Below are 22,090 nucleotides of genomic sequence, written 5' to 3' on the forward strand. Positions count from 1 at the left end.
AAGGGCAAATATGGACGCTACAGGGCCACTGAAGTGAATGAGGGAGGGGAGACAGTCTTTGAGTACATGGAAGGGCCGGCATGATCGCTGCAGCCAGAGGCAAGCAGAACGATGCACCCAGCCAAGGACGAGCGGAGACGGAAAGTTCCTGGTTACCAAGACGATAAGCCACCTGCAAGAAATCCAGACTAATATCCTCATAATTACCGGCAAGTGAGCTTCATTTCATGGTCTCAACATACATGACCTAGCAGAACAGGACATTGCCTATTCAATCGAGGTGGATGGAGAGAAGCTGTCCCCATGAAATCAGAGGTGGAAAGATACAAGTGTTGCTCATGAACTGTCAACTGAGTGCACTCTCCCAGGCTTAGGTGATCAGAGGTAGCAACATTAGAGAATACAAAGCCCCTCCATGTTCATTCTCATTGCCTTGAAAAGGTACACTCAGCCTGGTAACTATCCAGGGTCCCAGAACTGGGAGGACACATTCTGCCCAATCCAGAGTCACCTTTCACGTAAGGATTTAATATGTTGCAGGAGTCAATGGTCTCCCTGGGCACCCTGCAACATTGCAGATTGAAACATGCAGAGGTGGTCTCACGAGGAGCCACCGGAAATGGCTATTGAATAGTAGAACTAACCCCTATAGAACATATACCTAGTTCACCTAAACTGACCAATGTGAATGCCTGATAGGTTTCGGGGATAGAGGTTAGTTTTGTAATGTCACACCTGGATAAAACCAGGTGACACACGCTCCGAAGTCGAGAACCCTGGAGAATTAATGTTATTCTAGTGTGATCCCTCTTGGTTATTAGATAATAAAGACAGTAAACTTCTCCCCATGGCTGAGTCTTCCGTTCTTGCGGTGGGGAGTTTTTGATGTCTCTCTGCTGGTAATTGGGGTGACTGCTATAGAATGCCTGCCGCTAGAACATCTGGCCATGAAATATGAAAGAAAGTGCAGCAGGAATACAATGCATATGTTTAAACGGAGGAGCTGGTGTGTGAGTGTGCGAGTGTATGTGCGTTGCATATTATATCTGTACTGTGCCTGTGCTGTATTGTGATCTTAGGTTTGTATGTGTTCTCTGGGTGTGCCATGTTTGTATGACTATATTGTCACACTATATTGGTGTGCGGCTCCCGTGCTGTTGGTGTTGTCTGTGGTGAATGTTGCAATGGATTTCGTGTGTGTTTCTGATTCTAATGTGTACGAGCAAGCCTAAGTGTATTGTGTGAGCTATTTGATGTGGTTATGATCTCGAATGCAGTCAGTGTGGTGTGGTGAAGTGTGTGTGTGTGTGTGTGTGTGTGTGTGTGTGTGTGTGTGTGTGTGTGTGTGCTGTAAGTGTGTATGCCAAAGTGCATTTTGGCATACACACTTGCCTCGGGTGCAGTTTATTGTTATTGTCTCGGGTGCAGTTTCAGTGGAGGTGGCACTCATTTCCTTGGTAAAGTTGGACTGAAAGTCCCAAAATAGGTCAATTTGGCTATCAAATATCAGCTGGATGTGAATGCCACGGGGTGCAACTCTGAATTACTCCCGGAGAGAGACTATTTGATTCACAATGAAGTAATGTAATAGCTGTGCCTTATTCCTGACTTTCCCTTTCAAAGAGAAGATCTAATCAGAGTAAGTCAGAGTTTCTACTGGTAACTTCTTAATTAAATCAACCACTGAAAGAGCACACATTTTCTAACCAATCAACAAAACCATGCGACATCCATCTCAATTTCTCGTACACTTTTCCTATGAAGGCATACAGTTGACAGTTTGTAAAGGTTTTCATAGAGGATGTTTCAAATTAACATATTACCTTTAGGAATCACGGTAATGACCAGGCATGCTACTCCGCCCAGAAGGAGACAAGAGGCCTGACTTTTCTTTCTTCCTATCAGCTGTAGCAGGAAGATGCACCCAATGCGGGCCGGGATTTCCACGAAGCCGAAAACAAGCTGTGTCAGGTAGATATCCAAGCCAAAGCTTCCGACATTGAGGCTCAACCCGTAGTACACCAGGCTGTTGACAAACCTGCAACCAACAGAAAGACGATTGCAATCAAGGAGCAGTCATGCGTTCTCAATGAAATCTATGAAGCAATGAGCATTGACAAAAGAGAAAAGGCACTAGCAATTATCCCGGCATCGAGTGGGCTATTACCACCTATCCCAGAAACGCAGTGCTACTAGGAAAAAGCCACTGCCAGAAGTGGCAAAGCCACTGGCAGGGGTGTGCACCCAATCCTGATGGTGAAAGCTGAGGTGGCAGGCCACATCAGTATGGGGGCACTCAAAGTTCATCAAATGTGGGCCTGTCAACTTCCAGTGCTGCCCACGAATATTTAAAAAGTAATACTCAGCTCGTGGTACAGGTAGGACATTTGCCTCACTCCAGAACAGCTCTGATTTGGACTAAAAAAGGGCAGATTATGTGGGTGACATTCACAGGTATCAAATGTGTGAGGTGGAGCTCAGTGGATCCTAAAATCATCTGCCTCCCGGACAGGGACATCACACAGCCGCCCTCCACAACAACACCCGCACCCACCCCACACCCCCTGCTTTTTGTCCGACCCACTCGGACCGACTGACTTTGCCTTCAGTTGCCCCACTCAACCCAGGATTTACCGGCAGTCAGAACTATGTGCCGCCTGCTGAGAACTGCGAATACTCTGTAATATCTCTCCTTTGGCGTGATTGGAAATGACCAGAGAAGGTTGGGGGAAAGCCATCATTAAACAATTGCAAATACATTCAATAACATATGAACTTAAGCTACACCTTTTTAAGTAGAAATAGCTCACCTCCTTTTTGCCTTCTGAATTTCTCTTTCTCAAGTGGGCATCCATGGAAGGGAGCAAAGATAATTTCCCCCAATGATGCCTTGCCCTTTTTACACTACCACAGTATAAAGCCCACACTCCAATTGGAATTGGCAAACTTTGTCACCTTGCTCCCATGCCAGTAAAGACATCTTATGAGGTTCTTTTTTGGATTGAATACCTGTCATAAAAATGTATCTTCTTCTTGGCAATACACCTTTAGTTGATTCGTGCAGGACGGGCCTACCTCGGTTTAGCGGTGCCAGGGATTTCTCAAATCTGCAAATGGATCATAGTCCAGTAATTAGTTAAACCTTTAGTTGCATCACACATTTTGCATCTTCTGAACCAGGCCTCCCTCTGCATTGGTTATGTTCGTTCACCGTATAAAAACTGAAATCACCCATCTAGGGTCATAATGCCCTTCTGCCACTGTCCAGTCCTCGGTGCTAGCCTCAGGATGGAACCCTGCATTGGCTCTTGACTTGGTTGTCCACAATGCCTTCATTACATATGGTAATCATTATGATCCTAGTGGCCCTCCTCCTGGCCTCCCTTAAATGCACATGAGGTGTTACCCCTCCTTTCCAGGCCATAGACTAGACTTTTCTCTGCCTCATGTTTCACCCTCTTCCCTCACTCTAATGGCCAAGACCTTCCCAATTAACCTCCCTCGTCCCAACCAGGTGGGTGTCGGCGCAAAGTCAGGAAGATGATGATGAAGAACCACTAGGGTAACGAAGATTACCACACATTCTGGAGGCATTACCCGAAGTGGCCCTCCTCGACACTCCACTGATGAACTCTGAAGAAAGGGGGGCGAAAAATATGCACCACGTTGTCTATGAATTATTTAGATTTTAATTGGACATTTTTCTGGCAAATGTCCAGTGTCGAAATCTGTCAGATACTTACGGTAATCGACAAGACACATGCCTGCAAATACCTGTCAGTCTTTGAACCAGAGAATGGGCAGCACGCCGATATTGGCAGTCCTGTGTCCCTTTTTCTGTACAGAAACTGTGATTTAAAGTGACCAAAACACACAATTAAAACCTAAAAACGAAAAAAACGAAATGTATGATGTGATGCCCATCAGTAAGAACAACTACCATTAATAAACAGAAGCCTCTGGATTATATGGCATATAAGTGGATGAATATAAACCTCTCGCCTAAAGATTGGACACCGAGTAATACCAATAATGTCCAGGTAATTAAGATAACAAAATCATGAATTAACTGGCATGCGCAATTCGATCAGTTCAGTCTTGATATGACAAGTAAAAGGAGGTGACATCCAGTGCACAGAATGGCATTTCTATGAGTGCACAATGCGTGTCTGATATTAAACATATCGCCCGCTGAGTATTAACTGTGTGAACTTGACATGCTTAGCAATGAAGCATGAACTTGACATGCTTAGCAATGAAGCACACAGGCTCAACGATTAGAAACCCATTGGGCTATTGTCGTCCTTTTACAGTTCCAAATTACATGCATCGTTTGGATAATATCCTTGTCGAATACTTCACACACCATGAAGATTTGAAAGGTCAGTAATATTTGTAATATGTCCATCAGTGCACCATACATCAGGTCATACATTTAGTTTTAGGTTTAGATTGTGTGTTTTGGTCACTTTAAATCACAGTTTCTGTTGCACAAGGCCTTGTGCACGAAGCTATGTATGAATGAGCCCCGATGCCAACTTTCACAAGCGTCCTGAAGACGGGTCTGAAGACACACCGAAAATAGACCAGTTCATATACTGTTGTCCTCTCTAGACCTAGAAACACTACCATGTGTAGACGCCCCATAGAGAAGGCCACTATATGCAGATAGATATTGTATCTCACTGTTGCTACTAACATCACAACGGCAAGTGAATACAATTCCAACATTCTTTGTTCTCTGTTTGCCTGTAGCCGGTCAAGTGGCCCAGCGAGTACAACGCTCGCTTTGACATTGTGCAGAGCATGCTGACGCAGGTTCGAATCCAGGCGGGGCCAAACTCAGTCTTTCATCCTTCCGAGCTCGATAAATGAGCACCACACACGCAGCGCCTCAGATACCTGAGGGTTGGTAGTGATATATAATTGCCGTATTATTATTATCGTCCTTCACAGAACGTCTTGTTTTCATACAATTCTGTGTGTGAGGCTTGTTTTTTAAATAGTTTAGCCTTTTGATGAGATTTGTATATTGATTAAAATATGTGGTTATTCAACCTGACCTGGTATCTGGCTGTATAAATAACTGACTAAAGCTTTTTAGTTGCAGTGTTTGCTGGCATTGACAACCTGTACGTGTGAAAGTAGGGTAGCTAGTTGTGGAATCCTCCCTCTTTTTTGACCGTATTATTTTCCTCACCCACACCAACCCCCTTTTACAAAAAGGAGGAACCACATTGCTCAATTGTATTTACCCTCATTGGAATATCCAGCCTGACTCCCCTGACTCCCACTCTGTAATGATCCGATACCGGGGTCATAGTCTCAAATGCCTGTTTGCATGGATATCAGCAAGACAAGGCATGATTCAGTGTGGGTTTCAGATATTTTGTGGCCCATGATATCAGGAATACTGTGGCTGGCATGTCCCTTTGAACCCTCAACCGGGACATGGCTATGGTGCTGTGGCTTTGCAGCAGAGACCTTAGACAGTCTTGTATCTTCAGGGCATGAGACGCAGGCAAGAACACCAGATGCAAGTCTGTCAATAAATGAACTCCATGAAATCCATAGACTGAGATTGGTCTAACTGGGATTCCCGAAGAATTATGTGGAAACCTATTACATACTCTGGATGTAGAAGATTTTACCAGTTCCCTTAAATCATCGAGAGTCTGTCTGTCGTCCAAATGAGGGTGCAAGTGAATGCTTGATAGGCGTAAGAGACCCAAAATCAGACCAAAGAGCTCTGTAAACATTCTCGGTACCATGGTTAGGCTAAAGGGCAACAATGAGTGTTAGTAGTGATTTCCTAGCATGGTGAATTAGAGATACTTCTGGTGAGTGGCCCAAATAGGTACATGGTAGTAGGTGCTCTGCAAGTCTATTGCTGTCATGAAAAGGCCTGGAGACATCAGCTTATGTTCTGCAGCAGCTCCATTATAAAACATATCCTTCATTCATTCATTCAATCATTTTGGTCATTTGTATAGCACCTTTCACCATGGGTATGGTCCTAACATGCTGTAGGTTGAAGGCCCAAGAGCACCCACTTGGTCAGAAGTTTCAAATTGAGGACCACCTTTCTGCTTTAGGACTAGAAGAACAGTAAAGATCCCCGCCGATCTAGTAGATTCTGTATCAGTGCTAGACTCCATACTCAATCCTTTGGAGTCAACGTCTGAATTGTTCTTGAAGAAAGAGGAACATTGGCAAACCATATTTTGTATCCTGTGTTCACAATTCCACTTGCCCATTGACCCAGGGACCCTCCATGTTGGAAACATTATTGCAACCTTCCTCCCACTGCGAGATTTTCCAGGGTTTGTTTGGCATAGTCAGGAATGTTTCTGAGAAGAGGGCGCCATTAGCATAGCCTGTGACCTTCTTCCTCTTTTTGGATTGTACCCGGCCTCAAGGGAATCCTGGTTTCCTGTTGCTTCTCTGCTGGGCTCTAGGATACATATTCTTGGTCGTGCAGGTCTGCTTCTTTTTGAGGAGGTGCGGAGTAGGTCTTGTCATGCTATTATTTCTTAACAATCTCTTTGATTTTTGGACCGCATAGCATTCCCCCAAGAAATGGAATACTCTTCTGGGCGTTATCCACATTCCAGTCTCACAAGTAAATGCCCCTTCTTGCTGCTGATGTGGCAAAACCTTTAAGGACTGCTGTTGTCACTCCTTTCATTGATGTGTTGTACATCAGCTGGAGCTTGATGTCCAATGGAATAAGGCTACAGACTTCCTCTTTATCCATTCTATCAAACAGCAGCTCCTTTAACAGAGGCTGAACCAAACAGACCTCATAAATGGCAATACGCAGAGCCAGGTCGCCGCGCACATGTTTTCTATAATGCGGAGTCGGCCCTCGTATCCACAGAGTCGCTTGAGACCATATCCTCCACATACCTGGTGGGTTTACCTGCCAGATTAGGCTCCATACAATCAACTCTCACTGATTTCACCACCTCTCCTGCCTTGCCCTGAACCAGCTAACGTTTTGACAACAATATCGGCAGAAAAACCTTCTGAGGACCAGCTCATTCTCTTTATTTGCGCACTGCCAACCTGGATAGCAACCCAGTGTTGTATACTATTCCCTTCTCCTTTGGCTTGAGTCTCTGGGAAGTTCAGATTGGCCAGGCCTAGGATAGACAGAGGTCTTAGTGCTTTAGAAAAATGGCTGTCATTGGCATCAGAGCCTGCATCTGCAAGAGCTGAAAGAGGTGTATTATTCAATCTGTCTTTTAACAGGGCTTCCTCTACGGCCTCGTTCTTCATGGCCTGTAGCTCTGCCTCTGAATCAGGAGAGCTACTGGATCTTGATCTAGGCCATTTCGTCATCCTAGACCTCCCACTAGGCCGGGAGGCTTCCTCTCAATCTGTGCACATGCATAGCTGGAGCGGTGAAGAGGTGCACCCCATCTACCACATATGTGAGATTGGTATCTTGACCTGAAGCAGGAGCGAGATCCCCTGATACGCCCTTGCTCATCCGCTCTGCAGCAGCATCTATCCATTGTACCTTGCAAAGCAACACCCAGTACAATTACCCAGTGTTCTTTAAAGAAAATAAGGCACTCATCTCCAGAATTCCACGTGAAACGACGTTCAGAGACGTCATCATGTATGGCACCCCAGCCTGCATTCAAATTCACCACGACTACCCAATCACCGCCAGTGATTTGGTTAGACATGTGCACTTTCTTCGGATCAGGTCGGGACCCACTGTACTAAGTATCGGGGCCTGTTATGGCACCCAATCCTGCCATATGCAATTGAAAGAATGCCACTCAGCCTGTCCACATGCTGTGGCGCAGTCCAACCCAAGCATGATGTCTACACAGAGGACAAAAATGTAAGTACGTGCCCCACCAGTCTGATTGGTCCTGGTTAAAACAGCGTGGCAACAAGGTGGGGCACACAAAAGAGAAATGTCTGAAAAGGACAGGTAAAACCTCTTGTATATTTAAGGAAGGTGACAAGGAGGGCCCTTTGGGCTAATGCGTGCATTTCCTCCTTTGATTGTGAACAATCATGCTTAGATCCTAATGAAACCGACGATCTACAAATGGGGAATTACAGTTTCTGTCTGTAAACAAAATGCATATTTTCTGCATGTGCCCACTACTTCCCTGCATTGTTGTGGGTGCATGCCCAACCCCAAACACCACTACAGGTACACATCCGCTCACAATGCTGATTGAAAGTGCTGTGACATGACATCTAAGAAATTAGATATTGAATGCAAAGTGTGTTTATCTATCTATCACTATCTATAGCTATCACTCCAGGAGCTGCCAACCACTGTCCTGCAACCTCTCAGCACACTCCTCCGCACCACCAAAATCCCAGAGCGTAATAGCTCTTCTGACAGCAAAAGGTGATTGGACCTGCTCTTGTCAAACTTTAATTAACACGAAAAGCCACCATCGCAGGCTCCCCTGTCAGCCAACTATGTTTGACCCAATTTCCTGTTAACCCTGTGTCAAGCTCTACCTATCTGGGAATCAACCCACAGAGCCGCTACTGCAGAGCTTCATAGCGCTTATGTTTCAAACATTATGATTGGGCCATATCATGTCACCTACCGGGTACACAAGGTGGTATATGCTGAAGTCAGGCAACCCTGGCCTACCAAGGAATAAAGCTAAGAATGGCCTCACACGAGGCGCTATAGCAACTATGTTTGGTTGGACTCTCCTGAGAATCATGCACTACAGCCTTCATCCAATCAGTTCTCTAGCACCCCTGCTCTCAATGGGACAAAGTTGTTGCAATATAATTCCACACCTGTAACCACAAACGTGTCAGGAATTTCCCAGCCATCGACCATAAACTATGACCAGGGACACAGAAAATGGGCCCTCTGACACCTACAACAGAGCTTCAGAAACAAGAATCCTCCAACCGGTCAAACAGAACATACTCTGCACCTGCCAGAGAATCTCTCTCGGAGATACACTACCGCAAACCGCCAGGGAAGACACAGCCAGCTCATCGGGTTCCGGAAATTAACCAGGAACAGGGGTCTCCTACCGGTAGGCACAGACACTCACTCCTACCAATCTACTCACTCTCCACTTTACACCAACAAACAATAAAACGCAGCTATACCCCTTGATCAATTTCGGCCTAGCTGCACACATAATCTCTTACACAGGCCCCACGGCCGCCAGAATGCAGACTCAGAGCCAATTACCTTGCTGCACACATTCCACTGAACTCTCCTAACCACTGCACTGCACCTAGCATTAGAATGCGGCCAGCTACGCGCAAACAGCACTGGCTGCACACATACTGAGTGCACCCAAGCACTATATGCTACCCTACACTCTCCACTGACCTTGACTGCGGTCCCCAATGGCGTTCAAACCACAACGCTTTGTGATCATACCAATGGTATATAAGGGGCTATTCAAATGCACAATAACATAATATATATCTAAAACTGAAAATGTATTTGCGTCGGGATTTGTGGCAAAGCGTTGTTCCTTATACAATTCCACATCGTTTCACCAATCCCCACCAAATTTTGCATAGTTATCTATTAGGACCCTCTGGACATAACTGGCTACATGACATTTGGACACCCCACCCTGATCCCCAGATTTCAGCACAAATCAAAATGTGTTTGTGGGTGTGTGGCTTGGCAAAGCATTGTTCCTTATACAATTCCACATTGATTCACCAATCTGCACCAAATTTTGCATAGTTACCTGTTAGGATCCTACGGACATTACTGGCTACATGAAATTTGAAACCCCATACTGGTCCCTGGATTTCAGCCTACGTCAGAATGTGTTTGTGTGTTTGTGGCTTGGCAAAGCGTTGTTCCTTACACAATTCTACACTGTTCCTTCCACCAATCTGCACCAAATTGTGCATACGTAGTCATTGTGACCCTTCAGACATTACTAGATACATGACATTTGGACACCCCACCCCTTTCCCCGGATTTTAGCATCTTCCCACATGAGACAGTTGCCTAAAATGGGCGAAACATCAATGTGGCCGTAGAAGGACCGGTCCCGACACAAGGAACAAAACACGAGGTCCAGGCCCTAGGATGCACGGTTTCCAAGATATTTGCACCGCAATGCATCACAATGAACTGCATCACGCCAGGGTGAAGCAACAGGTGGGGAGAGAGCACAGATGGTCCGAGTATGCAGCAGCACACCAACTCTTGCCTCCCCTCAACATCTGCTCCGGGGTATGTCATCCAGCCACATGCGCCCAGTCTCAGTGCAGTTTACTTCAGAGTGCAACACACATCAAGCAAGAAGTAATTTGGAACAGCAACCTACAGGATCAGTGCTATCATGTCTGTCTACAGAACCTGTTTGGAGAACGGGGACTTCTGCTTGTATGAAATAAACATGAGATGTTTTGTTTAATATGGTTATTACATCCAGAAATAATTCACAGCAAGGAGTGTGTACTCTACAACAAGGTGCTGTGGTATTTTCTTGGAGGAAGTGCTGTTCTTTCGAGAGGTGGACTGATCTAATCCAGGGAGACAATTGATAGATTTCAGAAATCGGATACAATCTTCTTTAGGGAGGATTATTGATCTCTTCTTGGAAGAAGGTATATTGTTTACAACAGATGGGTGGTCGATTCAACGCTGAAGCAGTGGCATATTGCACAGATGGGTGGTCTGCTGCCATTAAGGTTGCAGTATATTCCAGGGAGAATTTGTGGTCTGTTCCAGACCATAGAGGCATTGTAATCAATAAACGTCTTTTCCAGCCATAAAGCGTTGTCTGTTATTTTAGGAAGGACATTTGCTTACTTTAAATTATTAACTGGGGTAATTGTATTTTTGTGAGATAGGAAATTGACTTTTCCAGAGAAAAGTCATGATCTATTACATGAAAAAGAGATAGGGCCTCATTAAAAGTTCAGTGGTGCAGTAAATGTGGCAGTAATTATGTTACCACAGGGGCAACAGAGGATCTAGGAGGGTGAAGGGAAGCAGGTGAGGAGATTGCTCTAGAGGAGGACAAAGGGCTGAGTGGAGTGATCAATGATTGGAGAGATGTTCTTTGAAGAGTAGTGTCTTCAGGTACTTGCTGAAGAGCATAGTTTAGGGGGCAGTCTTAGCTGTATTGTCAACTTGTTCCAGAGACAGGGTGCATGCAAGAAAAATACCTGTGTATTTGTGCAGTTTATTATGCTGCTCTGGCGTCCGGAGATGGTGAGATTCTCATCCAAGTACAGTGGTGTTTTGGTTGTGGATGCTTTGCAGGTGGTGCTGACAGTCATGGGCATGATGTGTGCTTGAAGGAGTAGCCAGTGCACCTCTTTGAGGGTGGATTGCATTTTCTTAGTTGTGTGATGAGGCCTGCTGCAGCATGCTGGACGGCTTCCAGAGGAGACACGCTGGCATCTGGGGCTCTTGCTAGTAGGTTGTTGCCACCATCCAAATGGGAGAAGACCAGGGCTTGGACAACTGTTCTAAAACTCTTGCAGGGATATAGAGGGCGTGACTTTGTAGTGTGTTTTGAATGAGAGGTCACAGTTGATGATAAACCTGAGGGATTTTGCAGTGGGTGAAAGTTGAGGTGTGACTCTGTCGAGCTCCATGTCATCAGCCAATTCTGGACTTGGGCATGTTTGGTGGGGTTTCATAAGAGAATGAATGTGGTCTTTGGATGTTGAGATTCGGGTAGGCACTTAACATTCCAGCTTGGATGAGAGACAGATAGTGCCTGAGTCGAGGGGTAAGTGCATGTTGTGTCTGTTAATGTTGAATCGGTGTGCATTGGTGGCATGTACTTTAGTATGTACTTTGAATGTGCTGGAAAGCATGAGAGGTGACAGGTGTGTGTGTGTGTGTGTGTGTGTGTGTGTGTGTGTGTGTGTGTGTGTGTGTGTGTGTGTGTGTGTGTGTGTGTGTGTGTGTGTGTGTGTGTGTGTGTGTGTGTGTGTGTGTGTGTGTGTGTGTGTGTGTGTGTGTGTGTGTGTGTGTGTGTGTGTGTCTCTAGTTGGACCCATTGTTTTCTGTGAGTGTGTGTCTATGTGTACATGTCTGCAGCTATGATGTGTGACTGTGTGCATTAGGTCTGTAACATGTTCAATGTTTTAGAATATAGTGTATGATTGCATGTGTGTTTGGTATGTAACTGTCTGTCATATGGTGTATGGTGTGAGTGTATGTCACATGACTGCATGCTGTGTCAGTGTATGGCATATGAGTGTATGGAATATGGGTGTAGGATGTATGAGTGCATGGCCTTTGAGTGCATGGTGGATCAGTGTATGGGAGTATGACATATGAGTTTATGACAAATTAGTGTAATGCTTATGATTGTATAGCATTTGAGCATATAGCATATGAGTGTATGTGTATGAGTGTATGGCCTATGAGGGGAATGGTATATACGTGTATGAGTGCATTGCTTGTGAGTGTTTGTCATAAGAGTGTGTGGTACTTGCGTGGGTGCCGTATGAGTGTGTGGCTTATGCGAGTATAGCATATGAGTGCATGGCATAAGAGTTCATGGCATAGGAGTGTACGACATATGAGAGTGTGGTACATGAATGTGTGGCATAGGAGTGTGTGGCATATGGCATATGAGTGTTTGTATGTAGGTGAGGGGCACGTGAGTTGAGCATTTTACATGTATGCGAATGGCATGTGAGCGTAGGCTGCGTAAGGGTCTAGCATATTATTGTTTAGTGTATGAGTAGCAAATGAGTAGCATATGAGTGTTTGTTATAAACCCATGTACAGTGCACATGTACTATATGCCTCCTATGAAAACCCATATTAAAATGAAGACTGGCTCTGATGTTACTATTTATATGTACAGAAATTGTATAGGAGATGTACATCTCCTAAGTTTAGGAAATGCACATCTCATATACATCTCTTAAACCGCTAGCTGCACAGGCAAAACACCTATCAAAGTTACCCACTTTGATCAAAGAGATGGCCCACTTTGACCACACGAGCATGTTGGGCCTGCACTTCGGGTATTGCCCCATACGCCAGTCTGAGCCTGCTAATGACATCCACAACCTCCTCTCTCTCAAGATGCACAACCACCCCTCTGTGAGATACACAAGCTCCACTCATGGGATGTGCAAGCTCCCCTCTGTCAAGATGCACAACCACCCCTCTGTGAGGTTCACAAGCTCCCCGCTGTGAGATGCACAACCACCCCTCTGTGAGGTGCACAAGCTCCCCGGTGTGAGGTGCCCAACCACCCCTCATGAGATGTACAACCTCCTCTCTCGCAAGATGCACAACCACCCCTCTGTGAGATACACAAGCTCCACTCATGGGATGTGCAAGCTCCCCTCTGTCAAGATGCACAACCACCCCTCTGTGAGGTTCACAAGCTCCCCGCTGTGAGATGCACAACCACCCCTCTGTGAGGTGCACAAGCTCCCCGGTGTGAGGTGCCCAACCACCCCTCATGAGATGTACAACCTCCTCTCTCGCAAGATGCACAACCACCCCTCTGTGAGACACACAAGCTCCACTCATGGGATGTACAAGCTCCCCTCTGTCAAGATGCACAACCACCACTCTGTGAGGTGCACAAGCTCCCCTCTGTGAGGTGCATAACCACCATTCATGAGATGTACAAGCTGCCCCCTGTCAAGATGCACAACCACCCCTCTGTGAGGTGCACAAGCTCTCCTCTGTGAGGTGCACAACCACCCTTCATGAGATGTGCAAGCTCCCCTCTGTCAAGATGCACAATCACCCCTCTGTGGGGTGGACAAGCTCGCCTCTGTGAGAGGCACAAGTTTCACTCATGAGGTGCACAAGCTCCCCTTTGTGAGATGTACATGCTCCACTCATGAGGTGCACAATCTCCCCTGTGTCAAAATCCACAACCACCCCTATGTGAGGTGCACAATCTCCCGTCTGTGAGCTGTACAAGCTCCCCTCATTAGATGTACAAGCTCCCCTCTCCTCTCTCAAGATGCACAACCACCCCTCTGTGAGGTGCACAGCCGCCCCTCTGTGAGGTGCACAAGCTCCCCTCTGTGAGATGCACAAGCTCCCTTCTGTCAAGATGCACAACCACCCCGATGTGAGGTGCACAAGCTCCCCTCTGTGAGGTGCACAAGCTCCCCTCATGCATGAGATGTACAAGCTCCCCTCTTTCAAGATGCACAAGCTCCCTTCTGTCAAGATGCACAACCACCCCTCTGTGAGGTTCACAATCTCCCCTCTGTGAGATGCACAACCACCCCTCTGTGAGATGCACAAGCTCCACAATCCCCCCTCTGTGAGGTGCACAATCTTCACTCTGTGAGATGCACAAGCTCCACTCATGAGGTTCACAATCCCCCCTCTGTGTGATGCACAATCTCCACTCGTGAGATGTACAACCACCCCTCTGTGAGATGCACAAGCTCCACAATCCCCCTCTGTGAGGTGCACAATCTTCACTCTGTGAGATGCACAAGCTCCGCTCATGAGATGCACAATCCCCCCTCTGTGAGATGCACAACCACCCCTCTGTGAGATGCACAAGCTCCACAATCCCCCATCAGTGAGGTGCACAATCTCCATTCGTGAGGTGCACACGCTCCACTCTGAGAGATGCACAAGCTCCATTCTGAGAGATGCACAAGCTCCACTCTGTGAGGTGCACAAGCTCCCCTCTGTGAGGTGCACAACCACCCTTCATGAGATGTACAAGCTCCCCTCTGTCAAGATGCACAGTCACCCTTCTGTGGGGTGCACAAGCTCGCCTCTGTGAGAGGCACAAGTTTCACTCATGGGGTACACAATCTCCCTTCTGTGAGATGTACAAGCTCCACTCATGAGGTGCACAATCTCCCCTCTTTCAAAATCCACAACCACCCCTATGTGAGGTGCACAATCGCCCCCTGTGAGATGCACACGCTCCACTCATGAGGTACACAATCCCCCTATGTGAGATGCACAAACTCCACTCATGAGGTACACAATGTCCCCAATGTGAGGTGCACAATCTCCCGTCTGTGAGCTGTACAAGCCCCCCTCATTAGATGTACAAGCTCCCCTCTCCTCTCTCAAGATGCACAACCACCCCTCTGTGAGGTGTACAATCGCCCCTCGGTGAGGTGCACAAGCTCCTCTGATTAAATGTACAAGCTCCCCTATGTCAAGATGCACAGCCGCCCCTCTGTGAGGTGCACAAGCTCCCCTCTGTGAGGTGCACAAGCTCCCCTCATGAGATGTACAACCTCCCCTCTGTGAGATGCACAAGCTCCACAATCCCCAATCTGTGAGGTGCACCATCTCCCCTCTGTGAGATGCACAAGCTCCACTCGTGAGATGTACAACCGCCCCTCTGTGAGATGCACAAGCTCCACAATCCCCCTCTATGAGGTGCACAACCACCCCTCTGTGAGGTTCACAATCTCCCCTCTGTGAGATGCACAACCACCCCTCTGTGAGATGCACAAGCTCCACAATCCCCCCTCTGTGAGGTGCACAATCTTCACTCTGTGATATGCACAATCTCCGCTCATGAGGTGTACAATCCCCCCTCTGTGAGATGCACAACATCCCCTCTGTGAGATGCACAAGCTCCACAATCCCCCATCTGTGAGGTGCACAATCTCCATTCGTGAGGTGCACACGCTCCACTCTGAGAGATGCACAAGCTCCATTCTGAGAGATGCACAAGCTCCACTTGTGAGGTGCACAAGCTCCAATCATGGGGTTCACAATCCCCCCTCTGAGAGATGCACAAGCTCCACTCGTGAGGTGCACAAGCTCCACTCATGGGGTTCACAATCCCCCCTCTGTGAGATGCACAAGCTCCACTCGTGAGGTGCACAAGCTCCACTCATGGGGTTCAAAATCCCCCCTCTGTGAGATGCACAAGCTCCACTCGTGAGGTGCACAAGCTCCACTCATGGGGTTCACAATCCCCCCTCTGTGAGATGCACAAGCTCCACTCGTGAGGTGCACAAGCTCCACTCATGGGGTTCACAATCCCCCCTCTGTGAGATGCACAAGCTCCACTCGTGAGGTGCACAAGCTCCACTCATGGGGTTCAAGCTCCACTCGTGAGGTGCACAAGCTCCACTCATGGGGTTCACAATCCCCCCTCTGTGAGATGCACAAGCTCCACTCGTGAGGTGCACAAGCTCCACTCATGGGGTTCACAATCCCCCCTCTGTGAGATGCACAAGCTCCACTCGTGAGGTGCACAAGCTCCACTCATGGGGTTCACAATACCCCCTCTGAGAGATGCACAAGCTCCACTCGTGAGGTGCACAAGCTCCAATCATGGGGTTCACAATCCCCCCTCTGAGAGATGCACAAGCTCCACTCGTGAGGTGCACAAGCTCCACTCATGGGGTTCACAATCCCCCCTCTGTGAGATGCACAAGCTCCACTCGTGAGGTGCACAAGCTCCACTCATGGGGTTCACAATCCCCCCTCTGTGAGATGCACAAGCTCCACTCGTGAAGTGCACAAGTTCCCCTTTGTGAGATGTGCACGCACTTCTCCATGCAATGAACATGCTTCCTGCTGTGAGACGGACACGCTTCATGAACATCTCCCCGCTGCATGGTGTGCAAGCTCCTCATCTATGAAATGAACAAGATCTCTTCAATGAGGTTCATAGACTCACGCCAAAGATGCATAAGCTCCAATCGGCGACATGCAGATGCGACCCTAAAAACCATAGGTGAGTAGCTCAACGCTAGCCTGTGAAATACATTCTATTTTAAGCCAGAATGGGTTCCTTTTTGCGGTGGCGGTGTCACGAAGTGCATGACTGATCAGTGGGTCTGCGGGGTCCAGAAGCGATGGGTGCATTTTCAGTCAGTCCCATTCCAAACTTGCAACACCACTAATTGGCATTCTTCACGCTATGCTGCGCATACATTTCATGTGGTGCTGAGCTCCATGTATCGGTGGTCCTCCAAATAGCTGGGTCACTAGGTTAAACAAGCATCGGCAAAGCAAACAGGTTTTACTTTTACTACTATGCATGCGCTTGGCATTTGCCAGGCACTGACATAATGACAATACCTGGCCATAAAATGGCAACAGATTTGAAATGGTGTGAGTACCTGGGCATATGATATCAGAGCCTGGTAAATGCCTACCTAAATCATATACAGACACCAAAACTGATTCTTTTGTCAATGCGTGTTTTTAACAGTATTTAGTGCAAGGACCAGATGGGAGGAGGTGCATACTGCATATAAATCCAGGACTGAGGGTAAACTTGGTTAAGACATATTATTGCGCCAGGAGCTAATTTACAGTTAAGCCATCAACACCCAAAAGACTGCTTAGCAGAGGCGTAGGCAGGGTAGGGCATGAGAGGCAAGGCCCACCCAAAATCTGTAAATGCCCACTCAGCAGCGCTGTGTGGACATTTACAGATATTTGTGTCAGTCCAGTGGGCCCCAAGTACATTAGCATCAGGCCCCATTTGCTAGACAATCCTGCCTACGCCTCTGCTGCTTAGATGTAATAGAGGCACGCCCCGTCCAGCACGCATGTTCATGCTGCTGCATGATAGATCTATTCAAAGGGATACCAGGAGGGTGTATTTTGGTCTGGGATGCACAGGTAGTGGCTGGGAATATAGACAACTAGCCTGCCCACGGGTGGGAAAATACCCACACAATGCCTACGAGCTGTGGTGTGCCCCTGCTCACATCTTATCTTCCTGCTCTCAGGCCTTCAATGCAATCGTTTTGGCTTGTAAGTGACGCTAAAGTGCCAATTAATAAAAGTTAACAAAAAAAAACACTTCTGTGTTGTGGATTTGATTTTACGCGGAACCAGAAACATTTGTTTTCTGATTTGAAGCCATTGCCTCTTGTGTATTATTTAAACCCTAATTAGTCGAAGCTACTTTTTGACACGGCCTTTTCAAGATGCACATTGCACTGTCGTAACCCTCCTGATCTTAGATAAAGCTACTTTTATGTAGCTCTACGCGTGAGTTCCTAGTACTTCTGTAACGCCGGTAGGCAGATCACTGGCTCAGCACTCACCCGGGCATTTCTCAGCATTTCTCGAAAGCCAACCAATTAACCCTTCATTCTTCCGAGGCTGATCAACTGAGTGCTATGCAATTAGGTTCATCATAACAGCTATAGTTGCAGTGCTTAGAAACGGGGGGAGTCGAGCATGAAGCGCGTTATAAAAGCATGCTAGTTATTACAAGCGTTGCTCTTTTTCTCAAGTGTGTCTAGGTCATTTTGAAGCTCTGCTGCACAAAAGCAAACAGAACATTATGGTAACAGTCTTATATCAGAAAAGACATTTCTCTTTCTCAACACTTGGAATGCTATTTTGTTAGGGCAAACACGTAATGGGATGTTTCTTCTCCGGCATCGTAAGTTAGCGTAGTATGACAGAATATGTATCAGGCCATCTATGAATAAGGTTGTAATTTCAGCACTTACCATATGAAGCATGAGATGAGTGTGATTTTCCGCAGGCGTGGATTCCTGAAGAGGTCCAGCATGTTCCCAGATGCAGGCTTCTCCTCGGACAGCTTCAAGAAGACAGAACAGAAGAGCTTCATCTTTTCAGTCATTATTATTATTATTATTATTATTATTATTATTATTATTATTATTATTATGTTATTCATTGAGCACGGACCTGGCTTCGGAGCACTTTACAGAGTTATTCAACAATCGAGATACACAACGGAGCGCTTTACAGAGGTAGACAAAAGTACAGATACACAACGGAGCGCTTTACAGAGGTAACAAGTACAACAGAATAGATATACAGCGGGCAGGATGCATGTGGCACAGAAGAGAGGTACAGCTGTAGCGGGTGGTGGGACAGAATAGATATACAGCGGGCAGGATGCATGTGGCACAGAAGAGAGGTACAGCTGTAGCTGTCGGAATAGAAATAATATTATGCCTCCTATTGTAATAGTTGTATGTGTATTGGCCTACGCCAAGTTGTCTAAACATCATGCGCGAACAAACTCCACGGCAAGGTCTTGACCTCAGAGAAATCAATGTAAGCCGCCATCTTGTATTGTAGCGGGTGGTGGGACAGAACAGATATACAGCGGACAGGATGCATGGGGCACAGAAAAGAGGTACAGCTGTAGCGGGTGGTGGGACAGAACAGATATACAGCGGGCAGGATACATAGTGGCACAGAAGAGAGATACAGCTGTAGCGGGTGGTGGGACAGAACAGATATACAGCGGGCAGGATGCATGGGGCACAGAAGAGAGGTACAGCTGTAGCGGGTGGTGGGACAGAACAGATATACAGCAGGGTAGGATGCATGGGGCACAGAAGAGAGGCATAGCTGTAGCGGGTGGTGGGACAGAACAGATATACAGCGGGCGGGATGCATGGGGCACAGAAGAGAGGTACAGCTGTAGCGGGTGGTGGGGCAGAACAGATATACAGCGTGTAGGATGCATAGTGGCACAGAAGAGAGGCACAGCTGTAGCGGGTGGTGGGAGTACAGAGGGCAGGATACATAGTGGCACAGAAGAGAGGTACAGCTGTAGCGGGTGGTGGGACAGAACAGATATACACCGGGGTAGGATGCATGGGGCACAGAAGAGAGGTACAGCTGTAGCGGGTGGTGGGACAGAACAGATATACAGCGGGCAGGATACATAGTAGCACAGAAGAGAGGTACAGCTGTAGCGGGTGGTGGGACAGAACAGATATACAAAGGGGTAGGATGCATGGGGCACAGAAGAGAGGTACAGCTGTAGCGGGTGGTGGGACGCTACAGCTGTGCCTCTCTTCTGTGCCACTATGCATCCTGCCCGCTGTATATCTGTTCTGTCCTTTTCACAGAGAAGAAATTTCCCTGCATATCAGTCTTAGTCCTGCCCAGGGGCAGTCCAGCACCGAAATACTGGGCAATTCTCCTCTGAACAAGAGTACCAACAGCAAGCCCATACACGTGTTTCAGCCTTGTTGGGTATCATCAGTGAGGTGAAGCTGCGCCTCTCTAAGAACAGTGAGCAAGGGGTCCATGTCTGGATTGCCCTTTAAACTTAGGGTGAGACCCAAAGTTAATTCATGCAAAACAAGGGGGGTCTGGGAATCTCTCTACCAGCACAAACACAGCCCAATCACCTGTTCTTTGGTGAGTAACCCCTGGGAGAGACCCTACCAAGTCTTTAGCTCACTGTCCCTTTCACAGAGAAGAAATGTCCCTGCATATCAGTCTTTGTCCTGCCCAGGGGCAGCCCAGCACCAAAATACTAGGCAATTCTCCTCTGAACAAGAGTACCAACAGCAACCCCATACACGTGTTTCAACCTTGTTGGGCATCATCAGTGAGGTGAAGCTGCGCCTCTCTAAGAACAGTGAGCAAGGGGTCCACGTCTGGATTGCCCTTTTAACTTAGGGTGAGACCCAAAGTTAATTATGCAAAACAAGGGGGGGTCTGCGAATCTCTCTACCAACACGAACACAGCCCAATGACCTGTTCTTGGGTGAGTAACCCCTGGAGAGCCTCTACCAAGTCTTTAGCACACTGTCCCTTTCACAGAGAATACATTTCCCTGCATATCAGTCTTTGTGCTGCCCAGGGGCCAGGGGCAGTCCAGCACCGAAATACTAGGCAATTATCCTCTGAACAAGAAAGGGAGAGTGAGCTAAAGACTTGGTAGAGTATCTCCCAGGGGTTATTCACCCAGGAACAGGTCATTTGGCTGTGTTTGTGTTGGTAGAGAGATTCCCAGACCCCCCTTGTTTTACACAATATAATGTATGGGGCGTCCCTGGTATCCACTGCACCCAAAGTAGCATGTATGTATCACAATAAGCAAAATTAACTCCGCTTAAAACGCAGCGGAGCTGTAAGTGCCTGATGTCAGACTCGGTTCTTATATGAACTGCACTGTATTATCATTGCAGCAAGATGACCAGGAAACAGTGTTAACCCCTTCTCTGCCAGGATATGTTTATTTACTTGATTTATTTATTTTTGCAGCACACATAACTCGTAGCTATCTAGGCGGTCGTTTCATTGTGAAAGGGCAGGTTATTTATAACCAGCGCTTTTTTTTCGAGCGCGGGTCCGCGATTCGAACCTGTGTTTGCTCAGCGTGGGCTTGCTTGTAAGACCCACGCGTTGCCACAGTACTATCCTCACTGCTTCCTACGTGCACACCTGTGCACTGGAAGTCGCAAGTGAAACACCATTAAAGCCCATAGTGGCTCATTCAGATGGGGGCGTTACGTCATTTTGTCCATGCCACCCTCTCCACCCCCTATTCTCAAAGCGTTTTCCACATGGTGCAGGAAGTTTGTAAGGAAACTCCGAAATATAATCATACTTTCCAACATTCTGTGACCAAAAAGATGTAGGATTTTTGAAGTTTCAAAAATAATTCTCATAGCAATGACATCACAGGAAAATAAAACATACATTGTTGGCACCATTGAGGCATTCTTAAATACACAACCCATCAAAGAGCACAACCTGGAAAGATGTTCAAATGTTAAAAGTGTATAATTCTGAATGGTAATTTAACACCAAATTGTATTACCTAACTTCACGGAAGGTAATCACACAGAGCTGGTAGGCAGTGTTTGCCACTGCTCTGTAGCTGCAGCCCAGGCAGTACGTATCTATTGCAAGTTGAACACTGAATGACATGGCGACTGATACCCCCCCTCAGTCTGATAGGCAGATGCCGTGTGATGGTGTTACACTCTGCCACTTGCCTTCACTGGTGGTTCACCTAAGGGTTGTCCCGGCAAGAGTGCAGGACAAAGTCACATAGCTGTCAGGTCAGTGGATTGGTCTGAGCCCAATCAAGGTAGTCACCTACCAGCCCACTGTACAGTCAGACTAATTAATGTGTTGCATGCTTTGTCCTGGAGCTTGCCTTAGAGCCACATAAATGACCTGCCACTGTAAAAAGCAGTAGGATATGTCACCAAAATCTGTAGGCGGTAGGACTGCTTAAAAAGCAGTAGGCTACTGTCTAAATCTGTAGGGTTGGATGGGAAGTATGTATAATATCCCTGTGGATTTTCTGCACTGGGTGGGAAATCCTCAAGTCGCTGGCCGATGCAGCATGTTGATCCCTGTGGACTGCACCATTGTCGACTGCTGAAAAATCCTACCCCTTGTTCAGCACGG

At 47.1% G+C, this 22,090-nt stretch overlaps 1 protein-coding gene across 1 annotated transcript in view; it reads right to left on the reverse strand.

The window, feature by feature from the left end:
• The window catches only part of LOC138569620 (solute carrier family 22 member 13-like), a 371,351-nt gene that overhangs the window by 151,540 nt on the left and 197,721 nt on the right, over positions 1-22,090 (reverse strand). The window contains exons 6-7 of the mRNA XM_069647751.1: positions 18,403-18,494; positions 1,824-2,038 (exon numbers count right to left, since the gene is read on the reverse strand). Of these exons, the coding sequence (XP_069503852.1) occupies positions 1,824-2,038; positions 18,403-18,494 (307 nt within the window). The remainder of the gene's footprint in view (positions 1-1,823; positions 2,039-18,402; positions 18,495-22,090) is intronic.

The sequence above is a fragment of the Ambystoma mexicanum genome, chromosome 2q (genome assembly GCF_040938575.1).
Source record: "Ambystoma mexicanum isolate Mex_15411 chromosome 2q, UKY_AmexF1_1, whole genome shotgun sequence".
Lineage (NCBI taxonomy): Eukaryota > Metazoa > Chordata > Amphibia > Caudata > Ambystomatidae > Ambystoma > Ambystoma mexicanum.